Source organism: Toxotes jaculatrix, chromosome 18, assembly GCF_017976425.1.
Source record: "Toxotes jaculatrix isolate fToxJac2 chromosome 18, fToxJac2.pri, whole genome shotgun sequence".
Lineage (NCBI taxonomy): Eukaryota > Metazoa > Chordata > Actinopteri > Toxotidae > Toxotes > Toxotes jaculatrix.
Window position 1 is genome coordinate 3009092 of NC_054411.1, and position 21959 is coordinate 3031050.

The 21959-nt window shown below is 43.2% G+C and overlaps 1 protein-coding gene across 4 annotated transcripts in view; it reads right to left on the reverse strand.

Moving 5' to 3' along the window:
• Nucleotides 1–618: 618 nt before the first annotated feature.
• Nucleotides 619–21959, reverse strand: part of syt3 (synaptotagmin III) — a 30065-nt gene continuing 8724 nt past the window's right edge. For 2 of the 4 annotated variants that reach the window (XM_041063200.1, XM_041063201.1), the window contains 8 exons: nt 18744–19139; nt 16984–17092; nt 16150–16326; nt 12029–12155; nt 9007–9225; nt 7167–7287; nt 6170–6341; nt 5114–5497 (listed from right to left, as the gene is read on the reverse strand). In XM_041063200.1, coding sequence (XP_040919134.1) covers nt 5269–5497; nt 6170–6341; nt 7167–7287; nt 9007–9225; nt 12029–12155; nt 16150–16326; nt 16984–17092; nt 18744–19139 — 1550 coding nt within the window. In that variant the 3' untranslated portion in view covers nt 5114–5268. Of the gene's footprint in view, nt 4522–5113; nt 5498–6169; nt 6342–7166; nt 7288–9006; nt 9226–12028; nt 12156–16149; nt 16327–16983; nt 17093–18743; nt 19140–21959 lie in introns of those variants that run through there. The other 2 variants (XM_041063203.1, XM_041063202.1) reach the window with 2 other exon arrangements.

Here is a 21959-nt window from a genome sequence, read left to right on the forward strand (position 1 = left end):
TTTTCCCATTTGTGTCCTCCTCCTCCTCCTCCTCCTCACTGGCGTTCTCCCGTTCCTCATCCTCCTTCGTTTGTTTAATCCTCTCCTACTCCTCCTTCTCTGTCACTCCCCTGCACATCTGAGCTCGGTCTGTGCTTTCTGCTGAAGCGCTGGGGTTTGCAGATTGCTACTGGTGGGCATCTTCGCTTTAGCGGGAGATAATAACCACATGACAAATAATATGAGTGTTTTAAAAATAAAGGGAGATGAAACAGAATGCAGGGGGCCAGATGGAGGAAAGCACACAGGGCAGGCAGCTGTGCTCCATTTTGCATTTAGGCAAAAGGCGGCCACAATAAAGAATTTATGACAAAGTGGCTGAATAATTACACACGACTTAATGCACGGCAGAAAGTCAGAGAGCTCGGTGGTATAAAAAAAAAAAGTTGGGTTCAGGCTTCTGTCCAGGTAAAGTGTCTTACATTCCATGCCTGTGTCAAATATAGACTCTGTGCATCTGAAATGCCCAGGGCTTTGCATTATATATATATAGCACACTGCCTAGAATGTGTGACAGTAGCTTCACTACCTTTTGTGCCTGCCAACCCGGTGGATTAAAAGAAGCCAGAGACACAAGGCTGGATGATACATATCCTTTATTTCCATTATCACTGCTTCAGTCACACTGTTACTTACACATTCACCGACATCCTGCGACCTGATACAGCTGTCCTGACTGAAACTATCGCCCTGACTGAACCCCTCACTCAAATTCTCAGCATTAACCAATAAAAAAGTAAGCCTCTTGAATAAATCATATATAAAAAACAACTGAAAATCAAAAAGAATACCAATTCCAGAAAGATAAATACAGCATAAACAATGTCATTTCATCATCGTTGTTTTTGACCACAGAGATAAACAATTGCTAGGTCTCCATTTAGTCGTCATTAGTAGTATTAGTATCAAGTTCATTGTCAGATTTTGCTTAAAGCATCACTTATATAATTTTTCATTGCATCAAGTTGACATCATTCATGTTAATATAAGCATGCAAACATGTTTCCCCATGACCATTCAGAACTGCACTAACACGAAAAGACAGCGAGAGAAAGAGAATAGAAGCGAGGAAGGGGGGACGGGCTGGGGGACGAGGGGGCACACAGAAAGAAAGAAATAAAGAGGGCAAGATGGAGGGATACTGAGGGAGCGGGGAAGTGAGGATGGTGAAGGAAAAAATTAGAGCAAGGAATGGATAGGTGAGGGGGAGTGGAGCAGGAGGAAAGGTAAGGATTGCTCGAGGAGAGAATGAGTAATCAGACAGTAATCAGACAGACGGGGGGGCAGACAGAAGGAGGAAGAGAACTAGGGAATGTGCTGGTTCCACTATGAGTTCTGTAATCTATCACCAGGCAGTAACACAAGGGCTAAATAGGATGGACACAAGCAGAGAGAGAGACAGAGAGGGAGAGAGAGAGACAGAGAGAGAGAGAGGCTGGGAAACAGAGAGAATTATGGGGCCTCGAGACCAATGGATCGATACCATATCTACTTATACAAGCTGATCCCACAGCTGACAAATTCTTGAGGGCATGACGCGGGTTCTGTCACCTCTCAGATACCCGATCAAGCTCACAGGTCAAGCCTCCCTGCACTTCCATGATCCAAAGGTAAAGAGAAATAAAGCAGATCGCTCCCCTGAAACAGACACACACACACACACACACACACACACACACAAACACACACACACCCTCCTTGGCAAAAGCATGTGTGTTTGTGTGTGAGAGGATGAGAGGGAAATGGCATCGATAGCAATACAAGTAGCTGTAGTGAGGTGTTGTACTGTTGTTTTGCTGAGGTTACAGTAGTAGTTGTAGTAGCGGTGACAGACATGGCTTTATAAGTCTGTATCGGTTTACACAGGAAGTGCAGAAACTCCAGGCGCTTGTTTTCTCACAACACCTCCTCCCTGCTGTCTTGCTTTAAGGGGATCTAAATTTGTTATGATCGGTAGGCCGTAAGAAATGAGCCTCGGATGTTTTCTCTTTTCTTTTTTTCTTTCTTTCTTTCTTTTCTTTTCATTTTTTTTGTTTTGTTCCTTCTTGTAAATTTAAACAAAACACAATTTAATTTTCAATCACTGTGCCATCTGTTTTTTTTTTTTTCCTCGGACATACAGTACACAAATTACTGAAAGAAGAACACGATCAACACAGTTACTTACATCAGGCAAAGGGTCAGAGAGGAGAGGAGGGTTGAATGATTGGCAGCTGACTTCAGAGACGACATAGACAATACAAACTAATGTCTATGAAAGACAGTGTTTCCCCACCTAGTGCAATGAGGCACGTATAGTACACACACACACATATGCTCTCTCACACACACCCATGCACACACACAAAATGGCTCTTTGTAAAGACACAGGACAGAAGACACGTTTGGCTCCGAGACGAGCATTTCTGCCAGGATTTGGGGAGTTAGGGAAGCGTAGACAGAAAAAAGACTAGGGAGGCGGTGAGCACAGAAACGTGTCACACACAAGGTCACAGTGACACGCACACACACACACACACACACACACACACACACACGCACAAATACAAAACAAACACGCCCACAAACACGGAAACACACACTAATAAAAGCAACACAAACGTGTGTGTCCTTCTAAAGTCTTGTCAGGGACATGGTGTGGACTTGAAGACAACAATTTTCTCAGCAGAAGCTGGAGGATGACTTCTTGAGAGAGGAAAACAAAAAGTCCTGGAATGATAGAAAAATAAAAGCGGTGGTATCCTTCCCAGTGGAATACATCCTCTAGCAAGTGAACTCCAAACAGATGCTGGTCCGATCTCACACGCAGGTTTGCTTCAACCTGTGTAGTCCTACATTAGGAATAGTCTGCCGCTTTGGCCAGAAAGCCGGGGACAACCATGTAGTCCATGTCTCTCAGAAGCTTACACCATCTCATCCTCAGTGGACTGTAAAATATGGCATGAATAAACTCCTTTCCTGGTGGTTATATGTATACTGTATGTCACAAAAAAAAAAAAATTTGATACTGATGAGCACCATGAGGACCGTGACAAAAAGCATGAGGAAGAGGGACACATTTCAAGGTTGCTTAACATGCTTAGACCAATGAGTCTGTCCTCATTTTTCGCTCCTCTGACATCAATAAAGACCACTGGATGCTTCGTCGTCTTTCCTCTGGGGAAAGCAGGCGAGATAAGTCCAAAACCAGAGGGTGCGGAGCCCGGAGAAGGCGTCCAAAATGGCCGGAAGAATCCTCCATGGATGTTTTGTCCTGCTAAGTACTACATGAGATGTTTTCCTATACAGTACGGCATATACTGTACACCAATGTTGCAAAGAAAAAATATCGACATAGTGATTTTCTTCTTTTATAATATGTACAAGGGCATGAACCTTTGGTCCTGGTTGAAATGACCATTCTATGATGGCTTTCTTTTTTTTTTTTCCTTTTTTAGTTTTCAAGAGAGAAAAGTTTGTCACATCACACTCCTCCTAGATGAAATACTACACTAATCTGAAGCACACATGAACTACGCACATACTACAAACTCTGTGTGTATATATATGTGTGTGTGTGTGTGCGTGTATGTGTGTGTGTGAGAGAGAGAGATATGTGTGTGAGTTCCTGTGCTAGATCCCAAATTTACACCTGATATCAGCCCTGCTGTACCGTTTAATGTCGGCGTGTGTTTGTAAATGTGTAGTCTGATGCTCAAAGTGTAGCTCGTGGTAGATGTTTTTTTTTTTTTTTTGTTGTTGTTTTTTTTTTCCCCGGCTTAGTAAAGACAGCACAGGACGTGGAGGATTCATTAGCAGGAGCAAAACAGCACTAGCAGCTGGACACTAGCAGTGTCTCTGCGTCTCTCTTTTTTTTGATGGAGAGAATTATTCACAGATGAGAGGAAAGAAAGGAAAGTCTGGAGCTGGAGATGATAATGACCTGAGGAAAGAGGGAATAAGGGAGAAGAGGCAGATTAAGCAAGAGAGAGACAGTAGGGGGGCGATAGAATATATAAACAGTATGCAGTACTGTAAGTTTGGGGGGAGGAGGGGGAGATGCATTACATAACCCATAACATCTAGATTATACAGATGCTTCTGCCTTAGAGCTCCTACATCTGACAGCTCCACAGCCTCCACTTTATCACACACTCACAGTCAGGTCATGCTTTTAAAGACTCAACCAGTTTCCTTGTGTAAATCTGACTAGACAGCATCTGCTGCTCAGTACGTGGACGTGTACTACACTTCAAGACTCCAGAAAAAGAGAGTCCTGTTTACAAACAGAAACCAAGGAGCTATTGGCTTGTTTGGGGAAAGGTGATTTTTTTACAACACGCTCCTGACGAGAAAATAATTGTATGTGCAAAACCGTGCTGTCAAAACAAAAGCCGGGAGAGGCTCACAGTTTTAATCGGAGTGAGGACTGTCCACCACGATGTGAGGCTTAGGGGAGGGTGTTGTAGCACTCTTCGACACAAATGTACCAATCGCTTTTTCCTATGGGGAGAAAGAGATTTTATTAATGTCACTTCTTTATGACAAAAAGGATTTTTGTGGAAAACACTGGAAACGGGGAAACGGCCGTACGTAAACTTACATGTAAAAACAACACCTTGTTGTTGTTAACGCAGGGTTAGCTAAGCTAACCGGCTGTCTGCAAAATGCACACAGCCTATGTACATTTCCCAAAATATCAATTTCTTTAAATACAAATTTTTAATATATAATAATTTTCCTAAAGAAAATTTTGTACTTGCTTCTTGGCTGCATTTATTTGACAGCTACAGTTAGAAGTAACTTTCCAGACTAATGTTTTACTCACAAAACACATAATCAGCTTTTATGATAATCAGGTATATGACGCATTGTTACAGACTAATTACTCAATAGTAAATAAACAAATTAACATAACAGCCCATTCTGCACACTGAATATATTTAATTTGATAATTAAATACATTTTCCTCCCAGTAATGATTTTACACGAAAGTTAGACTTTTACTCATAAAGGAATATTTTTAAATTTTGGTACTTAAACACCTGAATAATTCTCCCATCACTGCTGCTACTGTTACTGTACCATTACTTCTATACTGCTATCACTACAACTGCTGCTTCCACTATTTCTAATGATAAAACCAGTTACTGGTTTTAATGACGTGGCTGAATCGTGTATGATAAAACAATTTGGGTTATTAAGTCCAGCGACAACAGAAGAGCAGAACATAACATATGTGGTATGAGATCATACTTGTGACACATGAATGCACACACACACACACACACACACACATACAGTCACGCTCTCACACATGAGCACACATGATAATATTATGCTCATTACCTCCACAAGCTGATGCCAGTGCTCTATTGGTTTGCGTGGATTGGCCAGCATGGCTGCCCAGTGCTCTCTTCCCGGACCTTCAGCATCGCTGCCGACACGACACATCCCTATAACCTCGTTATGACCAATACTGACACGCAGCAGGGGATGAGGGATGAAAGGAAGGACGAGAGCAGAGAGTAGGAAAGGGAGGGAGGGTGGAGGGAGAGAGGGGGAGACGGGGCTTGTAAGAAACAGGCACAGAGCGTCTCATTCATCAACCTTGAGTATTAGGAGAAGAGTACAGTGGCCGAGGAAAGATCCTGAATAGCAGCTCACAAACACACACAGCCCTGTATAAAAGCTTGATGTCAACAGGGAAGCAGGCACAAGCACAAGCACACAAAAGCACACACCTATGGAGATGCCAACTGGAGGGCACGCTACATAATAGGAAGGTGGTGCATCTATACACAAACACATCAACCAGCCAAGTGTTGCTGTGCGCGGCAGACAGACAAACGCTGGCAGCCTTACACTTCCTCTTTCACCATTAGCATAAATCGTGTTTATTCATGAGGAGCCCGTCTTTGTAAAACAGGGAACGTCCACCAGGAGGCTGACTCACGAGGGGGCCCTCATCGTGTTCGACACAGCCGCTACACCATCAAAATGTGACGGCCATGAAGCAGCAGCACGGCAAACAGCACACGCCGCATGTGCAAACACACATTCAATAAACAGCACACTTCACAGTAACGATCAGTTTCATCTTAAAGCCCCCAGAGCATGCAGGGATATAATAACAGCCCCGCTTGCTCACCAGTCATAGTCCATCACTGCAATGATGATGGATACACTTTCTATATTTTCATTGGGAATGTCAAACACCAGCGCCTCGTTGTACGTGGGGTTCAGTGTGTTCTTCTTAATGGAGGTCTTCCTCTTTTTTAGCCTTCGCCCGTCACAGATCAGAGAGGCCTTCACGTACGGGTCTGAGGGAGAAAAGAGAAAAAGAGGGAGAGAAAGACAAAGAGGATGGGAGAGAAAACAGCGGGTAGGAAAAAAGGAAGGAAGAGAGGGAGGTGGGATTGGAAATAGCGAAGTAGAAAGAGGAAGAAAAAGAGAGGAAGATGGAGAAAGAGGGGGAGGAAGCAGAGAGAATAAGATAAGGGGGAGACTCCTGCAAACACTGTTCGGCATTATGCTCACAGGTATCTGCGTCTGTAACACATAAAAGGCATGAAAATCAAGTCACCTTGGCAAAGCTGGATTAAGAACACAAAGGGAGAAAAGCAGCACAGGTTGAATCACTTCGGTTATCCATTCAACATGTGCAGCTCAGTGACAGCTGCCAGGGAAAACACACACACACCCACGACTCCATTTTTTATGCTGCATTTTTAAGCATCTTTCAGGCGCTGCAATCATCCTGGGATCAGCGTGGCAATAATAAGAGCGCGTGGTCATTATCATCTGAGCTCTCATTTAATCTGAGAGGGCACTGCCGCTGCAATCACACAGTCTTTAAATGAAAGGTAACTAAAAGAATAAAACCTGTATGTAATGCCTTTGTTAATTCGATATTAGCATTAGCAATCACATTTCTTGAGTCTTCTTGACTCAGTCTCACGGGTAAAACTCTCGCTCTTCCTCTCTAATTCCGCAGACAGGAACAGTAATTGGTGCTACACCGGCAGCTGCTTTTGCTCGCCACACGTTTTTTTTTTTTTTTTTTTTTACCTGATGTTTTTGTAACACATGAACTTTACAGGAGGTCGAGCTGCAGCGTAACATGTGTGAGTGTGTTAATCCTTTACCTGAGAAGCCGGTCAGGTCCATGGCTTTGAGGTTGGTGGCCTTGATGATTGTGGCGGTGAGCCTGCCTGCAGTGGGCAGGTAACACAGCGAGAAATTAAGCTCCCCGAGATCAGCCTTCTCCTGTGGGTCACCACACACACACACGCACACACACACACACACAGGGATCAGAGATGGAGCATGGGCGCTGTGATCACACACACATGGCATCAGAAAACAGAGAGAGAAAGGATAAAAACACTGACAGGCAGATATCCTTCAGTCTGTTTTCAATGATTGTCTGTTGCCTGAAAAGAGCAACATCTGTGACCGATGGCAGGTGACAGCAGGCGTCCTAATGTGGACAGGCAGAGTGTTTAGGCAGAGGGGAAGTGCCGTCACTGTAAATGAATCATATGCCAATCTGTGGACGTCCCCGAGTGAAGGAAAGTGTTAACCAGAGGTGACGATTCTCCAGGCTTTTTATATCCCTCCCTCCGCTCCCGTCCACTGATCCTCTCGCAGCCTGTGGTCTCAGTGGCACCACAGTAATGACACCGGTGGTATTCAGGTCACACTGTGGCGTGATGACTCCTCCGTCTTTGAGCCTCGCTAATCAATACTCCCCCAAGTGAAACGCTGAAATACACTGAGCGGCTGATGTTTTAAACTTATTTAATAAATGAAATGGCCATGCCAAAAATTTTTAAGACTTTGCTCTATCTAATTTGCTAATAGCCCTCTATGAATATTTCATATAAATCTGCTTGGACACTGCTTGATATAAAGTTTGGATGTGGTCAGCAGTGCCTCTCCAGTAATCTATCTGAGCTGGTCTTTCACATTACCAGGCTCTGAATTAATCTATACTGCAGGCAATTCCCAGCCTGCACAATTTCTGTGCATCCTCTCTGCACAGTATGAGTGTGCAGCCATGATCTTCAGATAATGAAAGCAAAGAAAGGCTGTGATATTTTGAATCTTGAAAGTCTTAAAATTTAACCACCACTACCTTTAAACCACTGAAGTAATGGCATTGGAGTATTTTGATTTATTGGGTTTGAATTTCTATCATTGAAATTTCCAGAAGGTCATTTCAAGTGAAATGACAAAAAAATGATGAGATCAGTTTTTGAAAATTTAATTTTGAATTGTGATGCCTGAATTTCACCGATATGAGCGACCTGATACTTTGACTCTACTTCAATTTTCTGATACAACAACAAACAACTGAATTCAAGAAACCTGAACACAGCTTTTTGTATTTTCAGCAGCTGCATTTCTAAATTTGTGAACCCTAAAAAAAAAAATCTTGTTCTTGAAATTGCTCAAATCAAAATGGCTCTCTGGAAATTAATAAAAGAGGAAAAATCCAAACCAGAGATTCAAAGCGAGATCAAAATAAAAATAATTCATATTAACAATAAGTTGTTGCTTTACTTGCTTATAGAATTCTATAGAGACTTTGACCTTTGCTGTAACAGGATGAGATGAACAAACTATACAACACAGAGCTCTTTTCTGAAACATGCAGGTCTGCATGTGTATCATACTTGTATGTTTATATTTACTTAATTTTTCATTTATTTAATCTAACTATAATTCAGATTTGTCTTCATAAGGTTATGACATGAATTTCTACTTGAAATCTACAGCTGACTCTATCACTTGTGCCATGTTTGATATGCTCCACTCCCGGTTGTATCTCTTTCTCACAGCTTTGGCCCAATAATCTGCAGCTGCTGCTTCCTGATGTCGCCACAAGGCTCATTCAAATTTCATGTGATCTAATCTAAAGAGCACTCTGAATGAACGAGACTTTATTTTGGGTTATTTTCGAAAGCTGAGCGGCGTCCTTACCGCGGTGCCCTCTACGATGTCCCTCCAGACGGGCTTGTCCCCGCTGCCCTCACTGAAGTCCAGCAGGTTGTCCACCACTACCTGGCCGATCAGGTCATGTCTGGAGAAGCGGTCGAAGTCGTACACAGAGAAATGCAGCTTCCTGGAATGTAGCTCATTCAGCGGCACGCCGAACTGAAATGTCTCGTTGAACACTGGGTTTAAGGTCTTTCTGTGAACCTGGGCGAGAGACGGGCAGAGCGAGAATTCATAACAACACGTTACTTCGCAGCCTGCAAATAACAGTGTGAACATTCTGTACATATGGGGCACCAATGTCATACTTTCTGGCAGACATGAGGACATTAGGACAGGGAATTATGGGGTAAAAAACAACAACATTAGTTTACAGAGAAAAAACACTATACCCACATAACTCCTACTTACACAGTAATAAGGGTGCTCATGTTTCATAGCTACAGCTACACTGCGTAGCTCTTCTTATATGCTGAGTAATTAAACAGTAATTTATGTGCTGTAATCTGAAGCGTTACCACACTTATTTTATGGCTTCGCCCCAGTTTGTGCCTTTCATGTAACCATCTTTTCTACATCCGAGACTTATGCACTGCTCCCTTGACAGATGTGAGCTGAGGTTTTCTCAATGATAAATTCAAGCCAGATGAAAAAAAAAACAAAAAAAAAACACCACTTGCTGTTTGACAAGACTTAATGTCACTTTGAAGATGTGTCCTGAATCCTCAAAGACGGTTATGAAAAACAGTCCATCCACTGCACAGTAAAGCAGATTTCTAACCTGTTTCATGTGCATCTCAAATTTCTTCCACACAACAAACAGGATACTTAATCACGCCGGCAGAACCGAGGAGTCGCTGAGGATTCTGGACATGTCTTCACGAACACGGTAACTGCTGTCAAACCAGCTGCAGGATTTTTCAAAGCGTGTCATGTAGACTTATCTGTGACTCAAATGTACAGTAACTATCGTTGCACAAGTCTCATTTGTGAAAACAGTACTTACCTGAGGAGCGAAAAAATTGAGCCACAGTTTGTCAAAACACTTTTCTCTGAAAGCTTTTATTGCTGTTATGTTTCTTGTGCTGAATTGTTGTCATTGTATTTGAGTTTGGGTTTCGGCAAGAGGTGTTTTTTTTTTTTTTTCCCCTGTTTTCTGCTCCTGCAAACCAAGCAGCTCTTCCTCTGTTTTATCCAAAACAAATTGGAAACATAAAAGACATCACTTCCTGTGAACCACAGGTTTTTCTTCCCCCCTCACAGGGGGGCTAACAGACTTGTTGTGAACATGAAAGCTGTGATTATCTGCCTGTAGTATGAATCACATTGTGCTGAAAGCTTTCTTACATGTAACTGTCATGAATCAGTATTTTAAACTGACTAATCTACATTCCTTCAACAGCAAGACAAAGACCAGGAGACAGAACGCCACAAAGGGGTTTGATTAATAGCGTCTCCATAACAACTGAAATGTCCTTGGGCAACATAATTAACCTCGACCACAGTGACTGACCTTGTTCCTCAGCCAGAGGAAGAGAAGTGCATTTCATCTTTTCTTTTTTCTTGTGGGGAAAAAAAAACAATCAAATCAAACTTGTTCAAATGAAATAAAGACCTAAAACTAATTTTAAAACTCTATATTTTGTTCCCAGACATGTACAAGATAAAGTGGTTCTTTCTTTAAAATGTTTACAGCACATTTCCTACAGGTAACTATTGTATTGTGGCTCCGTGCTGTGTTTTCTGCCTTTTCCATCTGGCACCTCCATAACAAGTCAAATAAAACGGATCATTTTAAATCAGAGGCTACGGCCGGATGGAGAGTGAGCCGCTATAATTTCCTGCTCATCATATTTTAGCACATTGCGGACAACATTTGTAAATTTGTCTTCAATCTCAATCAATCTCCAGCGCAAATTTTTTACTGTTTGTTGATTTACTGGTGGGATTTAGTTGCCATGAAATCATTTGATGTAAATGCTGTCATGCAATAAAGCCTGTGATAATTAAAATGTGACACACTCCCGATTTTCAAAATCCAACTTTTGTGGCTGCGTAAGTGGGTCTGTCACTTTGGCTTATTAGCACTTGATGATTACTTGTTAGCTTTTTTCGATTGAACAGCAGCCGACGGAGATGCTGAGCCTTTGGAAAGCAGAAGCAGAAAGCTCTAACATCGACTCGTAGGTGATGTCTGTGTCTCTTTTGAAATTAGTTGGAGGGATAGAAGCGCAGCAAAATATGAGTGGTGTAAAAATTCCATGTTAATGAGGATGTGATTGAAATTAAACAATCATCGACACTCTAAATAATAGACCAGCCGTATTATGCAAATGGATGAAGCATTCACGCTTTTCAGAGCCTGAAGGGGCTTTTGTGATATACAGGAGACAGTCACACAAAGGGGGAAACCAAAAGGGAGAAATTTCAAACTGGTACAGATTCATTGTCACTGAAAGCGTATTTTTCACACTTGCCCGGCTCTATAGTCAATTCCAACCCTTTGCAGCCTCAGAATTTCTCCCTGTTTTATTCCAACGCTGTACAAAACTACTGGTGATATTTATGGATATACAACAGAGCACTACAACTCACATTTGTGAGGCCACTGAGCTCATATGTCTCGAGCTTCTCCGCAGAGAATAAATTAGAGGAGAGGAGATTTTTTTTTTTTTTTTTTTTTTTGAGGGCTAAAAGTACATTTCCTGGTACAGAACGTCCCGAAGTGTCCTCAAATATTGACTCAACTGTCCTCAAACACCAGAATAAGACACAGGAACTGAGTAGCAGTGCCCTGTAATAGTCTGAAGCACATTATGTTGAATAAATTATGTCCCAGATTAGATTAGATTACACTAGTGAAACAGAAATGATTCCCCATGAGGAGGCTGGGTCATCAGAGCAGCAGGAAAACAAGTCAGAGCTGATCATGGTTAAAACATGGTAATGTAGAGTGTAGGGTTTAGCAGCGAAGGACACAGGTGAGTGTTTCGGGAGTGGGAGGCACCTTGGTCTGGAATTTCTTCTTCCTGTCTGGCAGTAGGTAGATCTTCACGTACGGGTCAGAGAAGCCGTTGGCGTCTTTCGCTGGCAGGTCCAAAGCTTTGAGGATCTTCACCACCAACTGCTCCGTGCTGAGACACAAACACACATGCGGCAAACTCTATTAGACTTTCACATGTTCATAAAAAAAAAAAAAAATTATACAAATACTCCATGAGATCCCAGACAGGGTCAACCCACACTCACAAACACCTGAGCAGGCTTTATGCACACATAATGGCGTGGGTGGCTCTCTGGAGCAAGGAGTAGCCAGAATAATGTGTGTGTGTGTGTGTGTGTGCACATCATCCCTGCAGCTGTATCATGGTTGCACTATCAGCAATGTTAAATGTAAGCACAGATGCACAGCAAGTGATCCTGAAAGTCTGGCTAAAGCTGAGCTCATTAATAATCCTTAACACAGCTCCCTTTATTCTGTCGTCACTTTGGGCTTCGTCACGTGTAAAGAGCTGTTAGTGCACAAGGACAGAGACCGCCTGATTAACTGCCTAAACTGATCAACAGAAAATTCATTTGAAACAATTTTATACTATTTTATCATTAATTTTTCTTTACGCCCTTTTTCAGGCACAAGTGTTAAAATTCCAACTCTCGGATGTGAATGTTCGCAGCTTTTATTTGTCAGATGTGACAGGGAACTGAAGCTGTGGCTTCTGGACTGTTGGTCAGACAAAACAAGCAACATGAAGAATTTATCTTGGGCTATTTTTCACTATGTTTCTTGACATTTCATAGACAATTAATCAAGAAAATAAGGGGATTAATCAATAATGAAAGTAATCAGTAATGAAAGTAATCGCCCTTTTCTTTTCTTACCAATCTGCTAATTATTTTCTCAATCAATTACAAAATTAAACCGTTTCCTTGGATCCTCAAATATCTTGTTTTGTCTAATCAACTCAAAGACATTCAGTTTACAATTCAATCAAGATTTTCAAACTTTAGAACTTAGAGCCAGTGGATTTCTTTTTTTTTTTTCTATGTTTAATTACTTAATGACTCAATTAATCAATTATCCACAGTGATGACAAACCAGACTCATCAGTTATGTACTGTGTATTTCATGTGGCCAATAAAAATCTAATTTGGGCTTTTAGAAGAGAATTTAAAGCAAGTTTTAAAATGACAAAATTACAAGAATATCACAACCATATTTTTTTTTTGCCAGCCGATGCAGACTATCAGCAGAATTAACGGCCCTTAAAGAAACAAATCAACTAGATACACACTCACCAATGCACATGTAATCACTGTGGCAGGGCCGTAAGTCTTTCTGTGTCACGCACACAAACGTGCAAGCACAAATACACACATCTTTACATCCACATGCTCCATCCACAGTCATGGCTGCGTCTCACGCACCGTTTATTATGTATTTAATTACCAGATGAAGATGAAGATGGCTCGGAGGCCTTTAATCAGGCCTCGTTAGACTGTGTCTCCCTGTGTTAACCAGTGTGTCAGCACTTCATTAGCTGCTTCAGGAGAGCAGCGTGAACTTTGGGGCTGAGGATGGATCAGCAGGGCGAGCGCCAGCAGTGACCCCGGCGGCCATAATGTCCTCTGTCCATGTGCACCAATCACAAATAAGACGCGCTTGTTGACAATACAACCGTGGCCAATCGGGACACATGTTTACCTCTGCATCACATCCAATTAAGGCAATCGAATAAACATGCCCACTCTGCAATCACATCAAATCAGTGAGATGATACACAGAGCAAACTGCTGCAGGAAATTACATTTCCAGCTCAGCCAGATAAATATTTTAACGAGAAAACCTTGACCAATTCAAATATGTATCTAATGATCATTTAATCCAGTATGATTTTGTGACATGCTGGTGGTAGAGACCCTGCAGTCACTGTGATTAACCAGTGTGGTTCACAGCAGTGCTCAGATGTACAATAATTGGAAACGACAGGAAGCTTGTGCACAAAAAAAAAAAAAAAAATCCACCTCTCCCTGATCATCATGAATTTTCCTGCATCTGTTGTTTGTTTCCTGCGCTCACGTGTCTTATTACAGAACAAGACATGAGCCTGAACCAAAACCAAGGTTTTTACACAATCCCCGAGGCATGATGCACAGAGTATACCTATTACTGCTCAAGCAGAGAGCGAAATTCACGGCCTTATTCCTGGCAGACAATGCCTGAAAGCTAGCTGCTATTCCCACAGTGGAAATATCTCAGCTTTTAATGGGATTGTCAATAGAAATGCTTTTCCCAGAGGATCTGAGGAAGATTGACATTGTTGTTCTGACTGTTACACTTCAAACAGCAGGGTCTCACACATTAACATACCAATCTTATCACAGCTCTGGCACCAACACACCTCTGTGTGTGTGTGTGTCTACACACATGCCCACACACTCGTCTTGCAGCTACATCTCTAACCTTTCTTCTTTATTCCTCAGTCACTCCCTCTGTCCTACTCCTCTCAGTTTCCCTCCAGTGTAATGACAGACAACTACGGCACGACGTAAATTATCTTGTGACTTTATAAACGGAGGAAAGCGACACATGAATAGTTTTCATCATTAGCCTCCCTCTCTGTCCAACTCCCTTGCTAATTCTCTGTATCTTTAACTCTGGCTATAACACAGTCCGGTGTTATTATGTGTTGACAGGGGCTGCTGTTTAAAGTGGCTCACCATATATAATTCATGACTGAAACGGCCTCTCGCTCCCTTTCTTTTCTGACCATCAGCACTTTCGCCTGATGTAATGTTTCTGCATGTCGGGGTAGGCAGAAATGGGGGACTGCCAGCTGAGCCGCAGACAGCGAGCTGCACACCACCCCCTCCCCGCAACCCACAACAACCCCAACTTACAGTAAGCACACACACTCATATACACACTCCCATCACCCAGTCCTCACAGCATGGCACCCACCAATTACATACTTAGACCCAAATTCTCCAGCAGAGAATATTCAACAGAGAACCGTCAAAGAAGCAAAATGAAAGTAACTATGGCGATCTGTGCCACACAGCACATAAAAGACTCTGACTCGGCTTTGTCATGTACATTTAATAGTACCGCTTTCTTATTGTTAAACAGTAATATTTCAGTGCTATTATCATAAACAAACAAGACCACAGCGGAGACACATGCTATCTCATGCTATCGGTATGTTAACTGGTGCTTTTCAGAGTGAGGATAAATCCAAATGCTCACTGCCACAAACGCAATTTTCTACTTGAGGTTTTCTTTCTGTGTCTACTGAAGAGAATAAACACGCTGAAAGATATTTTCCCAAGATGCACCCTCTGCCTGTGCTGTGCCATAAAGAAATGCAGCAAACCTGCTTGCAGCCCTCTGACTTGGTGTTTGAAGAACTTCACACCCACCGCTACAATCAAAGCGGTGCAAAAGCAGACGCATCAACATTCACACGAGACATGCAAAACTATAGTGTAGCAGTTACACACAGTGCCGGATTCAACAAACAGTGTTAAAGCCTCGATTTAAAGTTATAAATTCTCTGTATGGTACGATGCTATGGCTCCATGGGTGGCAGCGTTGGTTCGAAAATATCTGGTTGACTGATAAAAATTCACATAAGGTACATAAAATATGTACATATAAACTCCATGGTTGATGTTAACTACAACTCCCAAGGTGCATTTCGACAAGAAGCAGCCGATCGCAGAGTTTAACATCCTTAGAGCTTCAAATGGCAAACTGAAAACACGGGTGAATTCTGCAACTGAGAGCTGTGTTTTCTGTTGAAATAATTAAAACTGTTGGTCATAAAATAAACCTACAGGGTCACTACATTGCACAGGAGAGTTAATTAATATTGAGGATATTGTTTGCAGAAAAAAATGAAATGGGGAATACAGAAACTGCAAAAAAACATTTCAGTTCAAATCTTAAAAAGTGAGTGAAACTCCAAGTCGAAAAGGAAAATAATTATCATAGCAGTTTTCCAGACAGCAAGTCAGTGGGGCTCCACACAGACACTGGTGCACGCTAACCTGGTGGTGGTGTAGTGGCCTCATTCTTTACCGCTAAACTTTATATCTTAAACTTAGCAGGTTGTTTCAGTGTAAACTCACTTGAAGGCGTAGCGCAGGAGGAAGCTGATCTTGCCGCAGGTGTCGCCCTGTTTGCCTTCGCCCTGGTCGCCCTTGGGCCTGTAGAGCTCCGGTTTGATCTGCCCAATGCTGGTTACCTGCTCCTTCTCCTCACCATGGAAATCAGGACTGGAGAGCTGGTGAGTCATGGGCTTGGGCCTAAACAGACACATGAGAGCACAACACACACACACACACATACACACACACGCATATTCATATATTCTGCTTTACTGCTGTCTGCTGTTTAATCAGAGATGCACTGGTGGGTAAACCATCTAAATGAGTTTATCCACTGTTTATATTTATATAAGAGTTTTCACGTCTTCTTTACACCTGTGTACATCACACTGTTTTCAAATTAAAAATCTTGAGTACAAACCACCAAAAAACACAAATTAGATATTAATTTCTAAACAGTGAAATGTGCCTCATGAGTCTCAGAGAATTACTGTCTGTGGCTGTGCTTCGGAAATAAAACAGGAGAACGTCAGCCTCAAAAAATGAGATGCTGTTCAAGATTAAACTAATATAGAGAGGTTCAAAACAAAGTCCAAAGTGTTTTGCTTTTACAGACCCCAAAAGTGTTCATTAGAGGGAAGCAAGATTAAAGCCAGCAGCGTCTAAACACTGGTTTCAAAACAACCTCTTACCAGGTAGAGCCCTCCTTCATGTAATTTTCAAACATGTCTTTTTCAGTGGAGATTTCTTTAATGATCACTAGCTGAAGGTTCACTCCTACATCTCTGATTTGTTCTTTTTGACTTGACAAAAAGCAAAAAATGCACACACATCCAGTCCACGCTCGGTACTGACCGTGAGGTGACCTGCTGCTGGGAGTGAGCGTTGGGCAGGTCTTTATGGGGATGGGCTCCACCCTCTGAGTTGGGGACATCTGGAGACGTCTGACTCAGCTTCAGAGTTCCTGACGGAGGAAGAAAGTGGATAAAACTATCTCCTTTGTGAGCGCTGCCCTGAAGTCAGTCGTTAGCAGTGGCTCTAACAGCGATATGTCTTTTTGCAACGCGGGGTCAGCATCATTGATCTCATCGATTGTATTTCATTGATTTAACAGGCAGTGATTTAACAGCAGAGAGAAGGGAAGAAATGATCAGACATATTTACTACAGCAGAACATGAGCCAGCATGAAAGGCATGCAATCCAGAGACGTGAAAGAGCACACGACCAACTGCAGCAGCAGCCAGCAAACATTTGACTGTGCATAATGATAAACAACCTGCACCGGTGTTGACAGCCAACGTAAACAACACAACAGAACAACACTCACGGCTGTTACCTGAGCTGACACTGGTTTAAGGAGTCGTTTTATTGTGAAACCTGCTTCTTGTTCTAATTGCTGTTTTATTGGGTTGATGCTGAATTCAAGAGGCACATTAATCAATATGTTTATGTGGATGTGTGTGAAGGTTGCGACTAACATACAACATACAAGTAAGAGTTTATTGTTTAATCTGTCTGTTATTTTGTTGATTAATTGTTTGGTTGATGAAACATCAGAAAACAATGAAAAAAGAAGCTGAATGCAAGTGAAAGATTTTCCAGTGCTCAGAGCGATGTTATCAAACCACAGCCCAAAACCCCCAAATATTAAATCTGCAATCATGCAAGACAAAGAAAAGCAGCCAGTTCTCCCATTTGAGATGCTTGAACGGTCAAATGTTTGGCGGTTGTTCTTGAAAAATTGCTTAAAACAATGAACTGATCACGATCAGATTAAATCCAATTACTATGTGCTGCTTGTAGAAGTATGCCCACGCAGAATTATGAGACAACTCTGCAGCTTTAGCGAGCTTTTGAGCTCATTGTTATGGCACATTAACTGTTTGGTTCGGTTTCACTGCTCACATCAACCTTGTTTCCAGCAGCAGCAGCAGGCAGCTGTTTTCTGCAAACAAGCTCTGATAAAAACCAACTGGTAAAGAAAGACGAACAGTTCGCAGCTAAAGAGCTAAATTTTCGGAGCAGTTTACAGAGACCAAAATAAAACTATACGGAAACCGAACAGAGGCTTTACATACATCCTAGGGTGGCCAGAAACATGAACCCAAAGGTCTTCTGGTTGCTAACATATTATTCTAAACAACTTTATAAGGCAATTAAATATCAGTGTGTGTATCTGTGAGCCGCACTGTACTGCCAAAATTGATTAACGCAGCATTAAGGAGTAAACAAATTAATCCTTTAATGAAATAGTGGGCGACGTTTGTTGTAATTAAAACGTCAGCTCAAAGACACAGCGTAGCGTTTTTTCTGAATTGTACGACTGTATGGATAAGTATCCGTGATAAGAGAGTAGGCCAGTGAGATGAAAAAGTATTACTCCTTGAATGTAGCTCTACTGAAAGAAAACCCATTTATATGTACAATAATGGTCAGCATTCATCACACTGGTGCAGCACAGATAAATTATTTTTACTGCATGTAGGTAAATGTATTAAACTCAGTACTGTGAGTGTATTCAAATGAGAAGTTTTTGACCAAAGTATTACATTACTCCTACAGTCAGACTGGGATTAAGAGTGTCTACTGTCTGTGTGCTAGCTGCCTCTCTCACCGGCGTTGTTGGGGTAGGAGTCCATGTCCAGGTAGGAGTGCTCCTGGGTCTCATGAGGCCCCCCAGCCACACCTCCGACCTCCCCCCTCTCCAGCCCCACCAGGTCAGAGAAGTGGGGGTGGTGCTGGCCCTGTTGGCCCAGGGTGGGGTAGAGCGAGGACGAGGACTGGCCCTCCTTCCTCTGCAGCAGCGGGGGTAAGAGCGACGACCCCCCAGCTCCTCCCAGGCTTCCGACGCCGGCGCTTCCGGGCAGCAACCCCGACGTCAGGCTCAGGCCGCCACCCTCCTTGTCCCGCCATGGCAGCCAGCAGAGCTTCCACGAGACGAAGAGGGAGACGGAGAGGAGGACGATGCCGCAGAATGTCACAATGACCGACAGCAGACTGACGGAGATCTCTACAGAGGACCAGGGGAAGAAGGTAAGGAGAGGAAACAGGAAGAAATCAGCGGATCCAAAAAATGAGGAGGATTCATGATCTGAGAAACATGAACGACTGTAGAAAATTTCATTGCAATCCATGGACCAGGTGACCGACCAGCCACCAGAGCTATAATGCCGTCCACAGTGCCACGCTGCCGGGCATGGCTACAAACAACAACCTAATGAGTACGTGTCCGTATTTGCACATTAATGCATAATACATATGCCTAACAAATCAACTGTAAACCACTGCATGATCAACAATCCATACACCCCCTTCACACTCACCATCACCAGCATCACCACACAGCATCCACAAATCACACATCATGGAGCAGGAGAGGGAGCCCGCTGTAGGCATGAATTGATATGCAACCAGCCCCTGAAGCTCAGATCCCACATTTGAATCCTGAGCTGAAAATGAGGGCAAACGTTGGCGGAGTGGATATTCTTAGGGGAGGAGAGGAGGCCAGGCGGGTGGGGTGGGAGGGGGGTGTGTGTGGGGGAGGCGGGTTTGTCAAACAATTAAAATTTAAAAAAACAAAAAAAAAAAACAACAACAACAACAACAAAAAACACCAACACCCACAGTGATGTCTCTATTCAATGTCATTCCGCATTTCCTCATGGTAAAGAGCTTTTTAATCTGTGACGGCTCAACGATTGTGTGTGTGGGGGGGTGGTGGGGAGGTGGGGGTGAGGGCTGGTGGGGATCTGAGGGTGGGGATGTGGGTGTTAGCGAGGGTGGAGTATGACTCATCCGGTAGGAAAAAACGTACGAAATGAAAGAAAAGCGCCGTTTCAGCACCAGACTGCTGGACACTTCCAGCAACAGCCTCCGTCACACAGAGCAGAAATGAAGGGGAGCCGACGTCAGGTCCAGAGCTCGGGAACTTTTGTAGTTCTCTTTATGGTTTACAAGGGCTCAGCCGCATGTGTCGGAACGTATGATACGTAAATTTGTGATGAATTCATTAATCTGTAAATACCCTATAAATATTCTATGAGTACTTATAAATAAACAGACTAAATACACAATGAATATTTATAATTATCCGGAGCCATTTGAAGTGTTTTTTATGGGCCTGATAACTGTCTTGACAAAAGGACCAATCAGAGCCCTCAGTGAACTATAGGGCCAAAGCCCTGAACATGAATATTCATGGTTTGTAAGTAGACCACGAAGACTCATTACGATACAGTGTGCAGATTTTCATACACTTCCCCACCTTGCAGCGTCTAACAGGGATTTTTCCCCGTCGCCATCTTGTGCTGACCAGGGGGCCAGGAATGAACAATCCTTCCTGTCTGTGGGCAGGACAGCCTTCACCTTTGTGTAGTAAATCCCTTTCTTACCAACAGAGGATAATGTTCCCTGGACCCCCCACCAAACGCTTGTGCAGCCCCCACACAGAGGCCTCTTTTTCTTTAAACCTTTTTCCTTCAACTTATTCTAATTCAGAATGGTCTTTATGGGCATAAACACTCTTAAATCACACAAAAGAGAATGAAAGTGTATCTGTAACAGGCTGACAACACGACTGAGAGCAAATGAGTGAAAACAAGACAACAGCAGCCAATCTTCCAGCCCTGGGGTACATCTTCTGGAATTCGGTTCACTTCTGTTTCCACCCGCTCGCCCTCTCTTTCTCTTTCACACTCTCCTCTATATAATCCCCTCACACACCCCTCATTCCTCGCTGTCATCTCTTCTCCCATGCTGTCTGCTTCTGCACACTCGCACTTTATCCCTCTCCTCATCGACTGTCTCTTTGTTCGCCACCCCTACCTTCTCTTCGTCTCCCCCCTTCTCCCCTACTCTGCCTCTGCTTCCTCGCTCTCTCCTGTGTGAATTATTCATTAGTCTGTGTATGTCATTAATCAGCACTTGTTCAAAAGATATGATTCGGGGAGGGGGGTACGGCAAGGTGGGGGATGGGTGAAGTGAGGGGACATCGATCTGTCGCGGTGGAGAACACGGCAGGGGTGGGAAGTGAGGAACGAGGGATGGAAAAAGAGAGGAAGAGAGAGTAAGACAGTCCATGACGGTGAAGATCAGGGGGAAGGGAGGAGGGAAAAGCGATGGAGGAAGGGAGAGGAAAAGAGGGCAAAGGAAGGTAGGACAAGGTAGAAAAAAAAGGACAGCAGTGATGAAGGGAAATGGAGAGAAGGAAAAAACGATCCAAACCACAGAATGGCCAGCAGGGTCAGGACAGACAGAGGGAGAGGGCTGAAAACAGATTGGTCCACGTGTTGGAACAGACATATAAGCTGACTGGGTTCATTCCCCCATTTCGTTTCCTCATAGGAGCAGGATTGATCAAGTCGATGCAACTACCACGGCATGTGTGAAAGAGTTGACAATGATTTAGAGCGAAACCTAAAGAGGGGAGGGGTTTAAGGAAGGGAAAGGTTAATGTATTGATCTGTAGGGGGAAAAACAAAGCGAGGAGGCAGAGGAGTAGGTTCTGTGTGGCTGGCAGATCAGGGTACGCTGATAAGAAGCGGCTGTGATCAAACATGCACAGGGACTGTTGGAGGCCAAAGTACTCTCCTCCATTTGTCTCTCTTTAGGGCAGTCGCTGTGCCTTCCCGAGCTCTGATCCTGCCAAAGATCCATCGCTAATCCACAAAGCGTAAAAAGCAAGTCAGCGGGCGGGTAGGTGGGAGTGTTGGAGGCCTCTGAAGTGCACCGTGAAGAGGGACCGAGACTCCCTGTCAATCAGCGACTGATGCAAGCCCGCTGGGAGTCGCACATTGCTCCACATCAAACACATCTCCGCTGCTTACACAAG